Source organism: Homalodisca vitripennis, chromosome X, assembly GCF_021130785.1.
Source record: "Homalodisca vitripennis isolate AUS2020 chromosome X, UT_GWSS_2.1, whole genome shotgun sequence".
NCBI lineage: Eukaryota > Metazoa > Arthropoda > Insecta > Hemiptera > Cicadellidae > Homalodisca > Homalodisca vitripennis.
Window position 1 is genome coordinate 43,976,156 of NC_060215.1, and position 12,168 is coordinate 43,988,323.

The 12,168-nt window shown below is 33.9% G+C and overlaps 1 protein-coding gene across 1 annotated transcript in view; it reads left to right on the top strand.

Annotated features, from left to right (window-relative positions):
* Positions 1 to 4,200: 4,200 nt before the first annotated feature.
* The window catches only part of LOC124368979 (synaptic vesicle glycoprotein 2B-like), a 33,600-nt gene continuing 25,632 nt past the window's right edge, over positions 4,201 to 12,168 (top strand). The window contains exons 1-3 of the mRNA XM_046826566.1: positions 4,201 to 4,833; positions 8,751 to 8,845; positions 11,668 to 11,712. Of these exons, the coding sequence (XP_046682522.1) occupies positions 8,839 to 8,845; positions 11,668 to 11,712 (52 nt within the window). The 5' untranslated portion in view covers positions 4,201 to 4,833; positions 8,751 to 8,838. The remainder of the gene's footprint in view (positions 4,834 to 8,750; positions 8,846 to 11,667; positions 11,713 to 12,168) is intronic.

A 12,168-nucleotide genomic window follows, 5' to 3' on the forward strand; every position in this document is an offset into this window, starting at 1 on the left:
ATGATAGTGTTCAAAACACGGGTACACACAAAGTGCTACTTCACATTTTGTGCACTCATAAGCAGTTTCTTTCCTTTTACGCTCACCCGTGTTGTATTTGAACACACAAAGCAGCGTTTTAGCTTCCTTCGGCCATTTCCCTTACTGGTAGTGGGCGGGGGAAATGGCGACCTGACAAGCGTAGCGGCTGCTGGGCAAATCTGTGATTATGTATTCCGTCACTAGGAGCCAGCACCGTACAGCAATAATTATTTTGAACATTTCACAGTCGAAATAGTATGTAAGAACGCCACTAGAGTGCATAAACAGTTGCAATATTGATTGTTTTAGCAACCCCGTCATGGACGGTCATAACCGTCAATACTCTTTTGGGATCAAACGGCTATAACCGTCTGTACTCTTTTGGAGCAACTTTCAGCTACTCCTCAACAGGTTAATTACTACTGAAAATGAACAGCAATGTTAACACACAATACATCACATTAACTTTATGTGATGTGAAGAAAGATTGAGTTAAAGATTTAGTTGTGAAGTTGTGAAGAAAGATTATAAAATGTGAAGAGAGAGGGGCTATTGTGGATATAAATCCAGGGGCTAGAATATCTCACATTAGAGATAAGATCAGTAAGTATAAATCAGCACAACCTGAGATAATATACATTTTTGTTGGAACTAATAACCTAGTTCGCGGATACAACGGTGGCCCTGGCTACAATGGGGGCTGTGGCAAGAGAGCGGTGCTCCACGCATTCGCGGACCTGTTGAGTACTGCCAAACGAACTTTTCCTAATGCTACTGTTATTTTAATAGTATTATTACAAGGAGGGATATCAAAAAGCAAGCACTTTTCCACTTAAATGAACAGTTAATGCTCATGTGTAATAACTTCAATGTTGAGTTTCTCAACAACAGCGATGTTATCCGAAACTATCATCTTTCCCGTGACGGGAGACACCTCAATCAATCGAAACGGGAATAAATCGTATGGGGGAGTTGATTTTTCAGTCACTGAAAATAGTCTATGAGGCCTGTCACGCCCGGGTGTGGAAGGGAGATTGCTCCAGATGTCATCTGTCCCAGTCCTCAGGTGTCTCTGTTAATGATTGTGCCCCGGTGAGTATAATCCAGTCGGGGGAAACGAGATCGAACGACTGCCACTTGTTGTAGAGTAGCGCATGTAAATTTTAGATCGCTTAACACAGGTTTTGCAGAGTTGTGTTCGGTTGTTGATGATTTTCAATTTGACTTGTTGGGGGTCTCTGAGTCATGGCTGTCCGCTGATGTTTCCCTCGTATGTGTTCGATGTGCCGGGCTACACACTTCATCGTTGCGATAGGCCGTCTCTGATGGGTCGTGGAGGAGGTGTAGGTCTGTATGTAAGGTGCATTATTAAGTTTACTCCTGTTAGACTTCACAACGTGGATACTGGCATTGAATATATATGTGGCTTGGTTTGTCTGAAGGGTCAGAAGCTATGTGTCTGTATTGCATTAGACCACCAGCTGCGCCATATTCTTGCATAAGTTCTTTGATTCATGCTTTTGTTTATTGACATGTCACCTGAGGTAGACTCAGTGATTTTGTTGGGTGACTTGAATGTGAATTTCCTGGACAGAAGAAGAGCAGATGTGAAATACCTCGAGAAAATATTCAATCTTTGGGTCTCGTCCAAATAGTTAGGGAACCCACTCGCATCACTGAGAGTACATCGTCTCTTATTGACGTCATAATTGTAGATAAGAATTTTTAATCCAGATGTAGGAATAGTCGACACCTCCAATATCTTGGAGCACAATGGTAAAACGTATCACCGACCACAAGCTGATATACTGTGACGTGTTATGTGAGAAAACCGAAATCCAAGGCTAAGTTCATATCATATCGCAATTTTAGAAATTTTGACTATGAGAAGTTTATTGAGATTGCCTCTAGTTTTTGTTGGGAAGACATAATAACCCTGGAAGACGTAGATGACATCACTAATAATTTAACTTCAAATATTATTCAAATCTTTGACGTGTGTGCCCCTATGGTGCGAAAGAGAATAACCAGGAAAAAAAGCTCCTTGGAGGGACTCCAACCTGATTGACCTTACACAAAAGAAGAATAGGTGTAAAAATGTCTATCTTTCCCCTAAAAAACCCAAGAATCGAGACTCGAATACTGTAAGGCTCGTAACGCACTCAATGTGGCTGTAAGATTGGCGAAAAAGAAGTTTTTCGCCGATAATTTAAACATAAAAAAACACAAAGAAGTTTTGGGCTACGTTGCGGGCTGGTGGAAATTCTGAATGCAAATGATGAAAAACTCATCAATTTTCACCTAAAGAGCTGAATGACTATTTTTCAACCATGGGGTTGTGGACGAAACATAAGCATGGATAAACTGAGTTTCTTAGCCAAAATATGTGTGCAGGTGTAAATTCCCCTTTCACCTTTATGGCGTGTCTGAGCAAAAGGTGAGGGAGCTTATGAACACCATTTTAAGTACTGCTTTTGGCGTGGACGGAATATCCATCGCTATGGTCAGAGGCTTGAGCCCTTTTTGTATTGGAGCAATCACCCATCTAATCAATGTGTCTCTAACTACTGGGAAAATTTCCTTCCTGCTGGAAGGAGAGTGTAGTGATCCTCTTCCGAAAACTAACAATCCTACTTCGATTTCTCAGTTTTCGACCAATATCGATCCTCCCGGTCGTCTCTAAAATACTGGAGGAGGGTTGTGTCAGAGCAAGTGGTCAGCTACTTGGAATCTGAGGATTTACTGCCTGAAGCACAATCAGGTTTTAGACAGGGTTTTAGCACCTGCTCCGCTCTTCTCAATGTCACTGATGATGACCTGCTTTCTGCTAGGGATAGGGGTTTTTCAGAGCTTGATTACGGGATTAGACTTTTCGCAAGCTTTCGATTCGGTTAATTTCGATTTGTTATTAGCTAAGCTTAAATTCATACCATTTTGATGAAAATTCAGTCCGATGGTTCTCGTCGTATTTATTGGGAGAACCCAGCGAACAAAAGTTGATGGTCGGCTGTCTCCTGCGTTGCCCCCGTTTTGTTGGTGTCCCGCAAGGGTAGTTGCCTGGGGCCAATACTCTTTCTTGTATATACTGCAGATTTGAAAGACCAGCTGGAGTTCTGCTCTCTTCATTGTTATGCAGATGACTCACAGCTATTATTGTCTTACAATCCTTTGGAGAGAGCAGAGGCTGTAGGGAAGATAAAATTCAGATTTGGATAGGGTAAAGTCGTGGTCGGATGATCATGGGTTTCTGCTTAACTCGGACAAATGTGCTGTTTTGCAGGTGGGGTCATCTCTGAACTGTCAGCCACATGGTTGCATTAGTCAGTTAGTCACTTTGGATGGCAAACCTTTAGTTATGAACAGTTCTCTAAAAATCCTTGGAGTTACTTTGGATTCCAATCTTGATTTTGCGAACCATGTAAAATCCATATGTAACAGCGTTGTGACCAAACTGAAAACCCTTTATAGATGTGTGAAAGTACTGCCTGTGTCTTCTAAGCTAGAAATTGTCCGCTCAATAATTTTTCCCACTATATATTACGCTCTTCCATCTTTGCTCGTTGTTTGTCTCAGGAGTATGTCACGGTTCTTACTAGATTGCAAAAACAGAGCTCTGAGATTTGTTTATAATCTCAAGAAATTTGATCACATCAGTGAATTTTAGATTAAGATCTAAGGTACTATCAATTGGAAATTGCTGTGACTTACAGACTGCCCAACTAATCCACAGGGTTCTTCAGACTGGCAAACCTAAATTATCTCAGGAAAAAACTTATTTTTTAGGCACGAAATAAATTCTCGCAGTACTCGGCAGGACAGCCTACTTCATTTGCCTAGGGTCCGCCTAGAAATTGGCAAGAAAGGTTTTAGCTACTTTGGACCTGAAAACATATAATGCTTTGCCCCCTGCTTTAAAGACCCTTAGTTATAGTACATTTAAAAATCATGTTAAAGAGATTTTTATATAATTTTATAAGTTAGAATAATTATGTAATTTTATATCATTTAGAATAACTATTATTACCTGTAATTTATGTAATAATTACCTGTAAGTTATGACAAAAGTTGTCTTGTAAACCCAGAGTCTTACTTTGAAGAACGCTTGCTAAATAAAGACGTTTATTATTATTATTATTATTATTATTATTGTGCATTACTAATCAATTATAGAAATCAGGTTTTTACAAATTGTTTTACCTTGTGCTTTACCTTATAGGTATGATACTCGTATTCAACCTTGTGCCAAAAAAATGGAAGAAAGGCAACTTTCCATAAAAATAATTATTTGAGTTTACTATGGATCCTCCACTTGATTCTCTCTATCCAAATTTAACAAGCTTTGATGTGTATTAACTAATAATTTAGATATATTGCTGAAAGTTCTTTAATATTATAAACTGGGGCCTAGATGACACACCACTGTTGTGTCACAATTACAAAACTATTCCATCCAAGTCGACCAATCCAAACATACAATGGCATGTCTAATGAGAATGTTTCCATTGCATAGTAACAAAAGTGCATAAACGTTTTATTGCATTCTATCTTTTAGATTATTTGTATTTTGTATGGGATACATATTGATCTGAACCCTATTGATGTTACAAACAAACAACTGGGACCATGTTATTACTACTAGGTAACAGTATAATGCTGCTTTAACTAATTGTGAGATATTGCTGTCAAAATATAGATAGTGAGAAAATAATGAGTTTGATTCTCACTGCCTTTTAAGAGCACGAAGTAAAAGTTATGAGATAATAAAAGTGGCACTAAGAGAAGTGTTAACAGAACAATTTTCCTGTCTACAAGGTAAGGAACTATTTTAAAAAATACAGTATTTACTAAACAATTTGTTGCAAACAAAATAATTTATTCATATCCATATCATCATATAGGTAATGTTTTATAAACTATTCAATTCTGCATGTTTCTGCTAAGAAAATTATATACAGGATCATCTAAGCCAGTGGCCATCCCTGTCATTTCTAGACAGTTTGACCAATTGAAATTAAAATGTGGAGTTCTTAGTAAGTTAATGAGACCTACTTTTTGGCATGTCAAAAAATGTTGGTGTGCATTGTCATATGCCAAAAAATATGTCTCATTAACCTACAAAGATACCCAATTTTTTATTTAAATTGGTGAAACCGTTTAGAAATGACAGGGGTGTTACTGACCTTGGTTGGCCCTTTATAACACATTTTGGTATGTAAAATATTATTAAAAGAACACTTACGGAAAAAGTTAAAATCATACAAAAATGTACCAAGTAATAGTTTATGTAATTAATATTAATTGATTTTATTAATGTACAGAATACTGATTTTATTTGTTATAAAATTAAAAAAAACTTCAAACAAATCAAATATATAGAAAATGATAATGTTCAAAACATTATACTGTTATTACTGATTCAATTTTATTAAATGAAGTATTTAAAGGGCTCACTAGTTAGCTGCTGGCAACACATCTGAGGCTCTGCTCATGACATGGGATAAAATTTAAAACTGTGTTATAAATAGGAAAACCGAATCCATGAACGTTTCATTCCAGAAACTTACATTATAGTGTCTCAATGATAATGAAGCGTTAAAAATATGATTATCTATTAATACTAATGAATTTCTATTAAAATTGAGTTTCTTATGGGAAAATGTATACTGAGTATTGTCTGTCCAAGGTCACTCGGCTAAGTGTCATTGGTTCTTGAGACACCAGGAAATTGATGGTCGACAGAGGCAGGGCTCCACATGTCTAAGCAAGTCTAGTTTTTCTGGAGATCACTTCTTATCCTGGTGGCTCTATTCAGAGCACCTTTGTGAGATGCTACCCACCCTCCTGACAAGGATTACTTTACACCATAAGGAAATTATATGAAATGAAAAATGTCTTTATTAGAGGGGAAGTTACGACTATAAAGTCCTCTCTACCACTTAACCTCAAAGGAAAAATAGAAGGAAGAATTGGGTATAATGTAAAGAGAATTAATCAGGTTTAGAAATATAATTTCGTATTTATCTTTTTATGATCAAATTGTAAAAAACCTGAATTACTTGTTATGAAAAGATTGTTGTCTAAAAACATATGTTTTGTTTCAAGAATAGTTTGTCATAGGTAGACTGGAATTTTTTTACAAAATCGATGGTGTATAAAAGAAATTTGAATATTTTAAAACTTCTATTCAAACAATTGTTTGAACGGTCATTTCCTTTAAAAAAATTAATAAAAAATCAAACAAGAAAAAATAGGATATTTAAGTGGAAAACTGGAGGAGTTTGGTAATAGTAATGTTGATTTAAAGTGCGTTTGAAAGGTAGAAAAAAAACTATTCCGTAAGCTTTTGCTTCAGGAAAAGCGTTAAAATATCTCTCATGAAATCGAACAATAAGATTGCATCCAGAAAACCCTCTGGAATGTTGTACATAGAGAGGCAAGCAAGTCAGAGTCATCCTCTTCAATTCCTCCTATTAAACATCTTGGTAATTCACTCAAATCAGCATCCGAAATTGTAAAAGTTTTCAGCAATCATTTCTCTAACATCTCTGATGTATCACAGTCCAATGTGCCAAAATATTCTTCACTTAATTTTAATCAGCAACATACTCCAGTTCATTCTTTGATTTTTGTCTTCTGTGACCTCTGGTGAAATAGAACAAGTTATCCGTTCAATTAAATCTATGATGTCTACAGGTACTGATGGAATTTCTACTTTGCTTCTGAAACAAATGTACACAGTCATCAGTGATTCACTTTTTTTTTTTAATTTTTTTTACAAACTCTTTATTCACAAGTCATCAAGAAATGCAATGGTGTCAAGTTTTACATAGTTAGTTAGTTTTGGGCACTTGCCCATCTGTTCAATGCCTCAGTTTCTTCCGGAATATTCCCTGACTTTTATAAAACTGTAAGGCTTGTCCCCATATTTAGGACAGGGGAGAAGAGTGACTTCAACAACTATAGGCCTGTTGCTCTTCTTTGTACTCCGTCAAAGGTACTGGAGAAGGTTGTCTATTCCAGGTTATTGTGTCATCTGGACAGACATAGTGTCCTAATTCAGAACCAATACGGCTTTAGGAAAAACCACTCAACTACTCAAGCAATTGTGGACTTTGTGCAGGATGTAATCTCTAATCTTGAGCGGCGAGACCTATCCCTGGAGATTTTCTTATCTTTCAAAGACATTCGATAGAGTTGACCATGGCATCCTATGTGAAAAACTGTAGAATTATGGTGTCCGTGGAGTTGCCATAGATTGGTTTCAATCATACCTTTCAAATCGGATGCAATTTGTGGAGGTTTCATAGATTCAGTCAGAACACACAGTATGTAAATATGGGGTCCCCCAAGGCAGTATCCTTGGACCATTACTTTTCATTGTGTATATAAATGATCTTGCAGCACCTCTCCCTTTGAGAAAATCTGTATTTTATGCAGACAACACAACCCTGCTTTTGGGGGCCCTCATACCAATTTACAGGACAGAGTCAAGGAATCAGTACAATCGCTCATTAGCTGGTTATCATTTAATAATATTCAGCTGAACTCGAATAAGTCCTGTTTCATGCGATATCTAACTTTAAATAAAAAAACCAGAGATAATTTCTTTGGATGATTTTAAAATTAGAGAATGCATTTCGGTAAATTTTCTAGGTAAGATTGTGGGTTATCTTAGTCCTTCCATGTATCTCATCTTTGTGGCAAGTTGAGTCTGTTACGCACTTGCAAATTGCAACCCTTTATAGATATCAATGTGTTACTCCTGGTCTATTATGGCTGTTTTATCTCCACTATGACTTTGGAATTGAGGCCTGGGGTGGTTCTCCTCATGCATCCAATGTTTTTTTGGTCCAGGAAAGAGCCGTGCGCATCATTAATGGCTTACCCCCGCTATAATCATGTAGAGGCATCTTCCGATCATTGAATCTTCTCAATATTCATCCACAAATCAATAATGTTGACGATGAGCCGTCCTAAAAGTACACCATCTGTTGGAGAAAGCCACAGGTATCCGACTAGGTATGGGAGTGACCTGCGTACTCCTACTCATCCCTTACACTCTCTGAAAGAAACCTTGATTTCACTGGTCCATTTTTCTTTAACGAACTTCCAACTGATATAAAAAAGTGCAATGAAAGGCTGAAATTAAAGGGATTTGGTAAATTGTTAAGAAAATTTTTAGTTGAGAGAGAGTTTTATAGTATACAGGATTTCTTCTCTGCCTAGGTTCTGGAGGTTATTTGTATTTAATTTCTGATTTATTATAAGCTAGATGACTATAAGTTTTATTTTAAGTTCATCAACAATTGAGATGTACGCAATGTTTGTACTTTTTTTCATGAAATAAATATGTCTATGACTATGAGTGTGCAGCGAAATAGGTTTCCATGAGGTAGGACAGAAGATCCTCGCTTGCTGAACTAACGAGTAAGAGGTCCCTGTTAGTCACCTCTTTGAGAAGTGTGGGAGCTGTGGCACTACTTCTCTACTACCCCGGTACCACACTGGACAATTACTTTGAATACCATAGAGTAAATAAACTGAATGTCCATAGTAATACATTTAAACAATGTGTAACAAGTTATTTATATTAATTACACAGTATCCCAGAAAGTATTCCTGTTAGAGTTCTTAAGAAGCTCACTTAGGCATTAATTGTCATAAATGTTGAAACTTGGCATTTAATAAATTACTTTCACCCAATATTAACCTATATTTCTCTAAAACAGGCACTGCTGTATGGTAGATTGAAGTATCCTGTCTTCTACTACTATAGACTTCAAGTTGGCAAATTGTTCTAAATTTTTAATCATCAACATGGAAAGTAAGTACTTGACTTGGAGTTTCTTTGCAATAGTAACATTTCATTAAATTAGTCTTAGTGCTGGATTAGGAAAGATAATAAACATTGTATAATTTATATATTTTACTATTTATGAAGTTTTGATGTTAATAAGGTTTCAAACCAAACTCATGGATAAGGTTAATTTTTAAATTAATCTTAATTGATTTGAAAAAATTGGGGATAACCATCATTTTGACTCTACTTGAGTTAGATGAATTGTGGAAATTTAACTTCTATTTTGTAATGATGTATTGAACATATCTGTTTGTCTTTAGACACAATAAAATGTGTAATTGACATTATCAACAAAATAAATGAATTAAAAGCTTAAAATGTATTATTAATGATAAAATACAACCTATTACTTATAATAGTAATTATTGCATTAATTTGTTTATGTAGATCTAAAGTGGCATTTGTAGTATACTTACTAAAATTTTCTTTATAGTAAAGGAGTTGTTTGTAGAATGAAATACAGATTTAGTCGAGAATTTCTTATTTTATTTTTTAATAAAACTATAATATATAAATCTAATACCACAGGTAACTTATTGAACATTCTAATTTGAAGGCCTCTGTGCCTATTTGCAAATTTTACATTTAAAGAAAACAAGTATATTGTGTAGTCATAATTTTTAGTTTTTTAAGCAACAGCTTACAGTTTTCTCAACTGAGATTTTCTTTTGATGTGTCATAAAACCTGTTTCTACAATAAATGAACCTGACATATGCATGGACTATTTCCCCAGTCAGTATTTCCTTAACATACAATAAGGCAATGAGATATCTGAAGTATATGAACATCAACATGTCTTTAGAAACTGAAGTGTTAAGTTTTCTGAGCAAATAACAAACCATTGCTAGTTTTGGAATAATATAATTAGTATGAGACTTCCAGGATACCTTTGAATCAAGATAAATATGTAGTAAATATGCAGATTTGTTGGATATTTTTGCTTTACTTCTTAAAATAAAACAAATTTCGTCACACAGCTGCTAAACTCTGAACATTGGCTTTAGCACTAGAGAAATTCAGAGTATAAATTGCCAAGCACAATCAGTCCAGGCATACATTGTATCTAATTTTGATAACATTTATGAGTGAAAATAAACTTGTGGCTTTAAAAAGGAAAGCACATTCCATTGTCACTCAATGTTTAAAGGAATTTGAACATTTGTGTATTGTGGTAACTCAAAAAAGAGTAGTATTTTATGGAAAACCTAACTAGTAAAAAAGCCTATTGAAAGAAAACAATCATGCGACTGCCGAGATGTCTTTTCAATATGTGGGATTTTAAGGATAACATTATGCTATGAAAACCACAGATGAAAAATACATGTAATTACTGTATTAGCTACAAAGATATCAATAAATTTATAAGTGCATATAATTATATTCACTTATTTTGACGAATTATATTTTACTCCTTGTAGTTTTTCAAATTGGTCATATGAGTTAACATTATTCTTGGAGATATATTAAATTTTAATGAAATATATTTTGTGTTTGGATTTTAAACCTCACTATAGAAATCGGTTTTCAGTAATCCTATTTGTTTAAAATACCTTTTTTATATATAATTAAGTCTAAAGATATTATGTCTTGCTCTAATAATGAGTTAGGATAATAAACAGCTTCTGATATTTGTTGTAAGAAACAAACATATTTCCTTAAAACATCTTTCTCAAATTATTGGACTTAAACAGCACCTTTTAAAATATTCTATGGTATATTTTGGAACAAGACAACCAATATATTATTTTCAAATAGACGTCCAGACATCCTTTTGGACGATAAACAGTTTTGGTTTGACATCTGTTGACTGATGGCTCTCAACAGCTAGACCAAAATGTTCAGAATGTCAAATATAAGAATATTGGTGTAAGCAACGTTTTGATGCAGAGCAACTGGAAAACTTAGATGTTAGTTTGAAATCCTTAATACCAATATCAGTCTCCACATTCAGATAATGTATTAAATCCATAATATCTTATGGATAAAAATAATAATATAAATTCCAAAAATATAGGAAATAGCTCTTTTGAGGCAACAGTTATGCCCCTATATCACTCATGTTAAACTGGTTACTTTTTGCTACTATGAAGGAAAGATTGAATATAGAATTTTAATTTTATTATTTAGTTAGTATAAAAGCATTTTTTATAATTAAAAACAAAAAGTTTTTCGATTTTTCATTGTATAATTTGTTTTGAAAACCTACAAAAAGTAAAACATTTTTGATATTTAATTTAGTAAATGATTAATTTTTGTAATGAGCTCAATAACCTATTGATATAGTTTATGTTACACTTAGAAAATTAATTCAATTCGGCATAGTAGTTTACCAAAGAAAAGTGTACCAAAAGCAAAAAAGTGAATTTCAGGTAGTCCATATAAATTATCTACTAGTTCCTGACTCAAATTTGTTGGAAATCTCATAACAAAAATTAATTATTACTTGAAGTAATCCCACAAACATTTTGAATTTGTTGTAGAATGACAAAAAAATAAGTAAAGAATAAAAACTGTAATAAGTAAACTATTAAAAAAACAAAGTAAAAGATCTATACAACATAAATCTTTTTATTCTCATTTGATTATATTCATGTAGAACATATTTAATTACTACTAAACATGATCAAATAAACTACATGTATTTAATATCATTTTGTACTGGATACACCAATGACTCGAGAACAAAAATAAAAACATTGAGAATATTTAAGTTTTATGTCCTATTAAGTAAATCTCCAAATTTTGTGTATTGAGTGAGTTTTGTTTTATTTCTATTACATTTCAGAAAAGCCTGGAGTGGTTAAGTTTGAAGAGGCAATGGAAATTGCAGGTAAACAAAACCAATCCTATTACTTAAAAAGTGAATCTTAAATTCTGAAATACTGATACAAAGAATTATAAGACTTCAAGCAACCAACATCAGCGTTGTATAATACAAGACATAAAAATGACATTTTATACCATCAGCACCACCTCACCATTTTAATAAATACATCATTTTAATTTTTTTAAATTTTATACCATGCAATCTAACAACATGAAAACTTAATTTAATGTACAAATTGAAAAGAGTGAAAATGTCCAAACGCATTGAAAGAATTTGTAATAGATCAAGTTTGTTATTCTCTCATTGGCTATCTATATGATACATTTTGAATCATTTTGATAAATTAGTTAGTTTTAGTATAATAAACTGTGTGCTATGCATGAACCTTATTTTTGTTTTGGAAATACATAATTACCTTTGTGAATATCTTGTTATTTGTTGTTTTAAGTGTATAATATT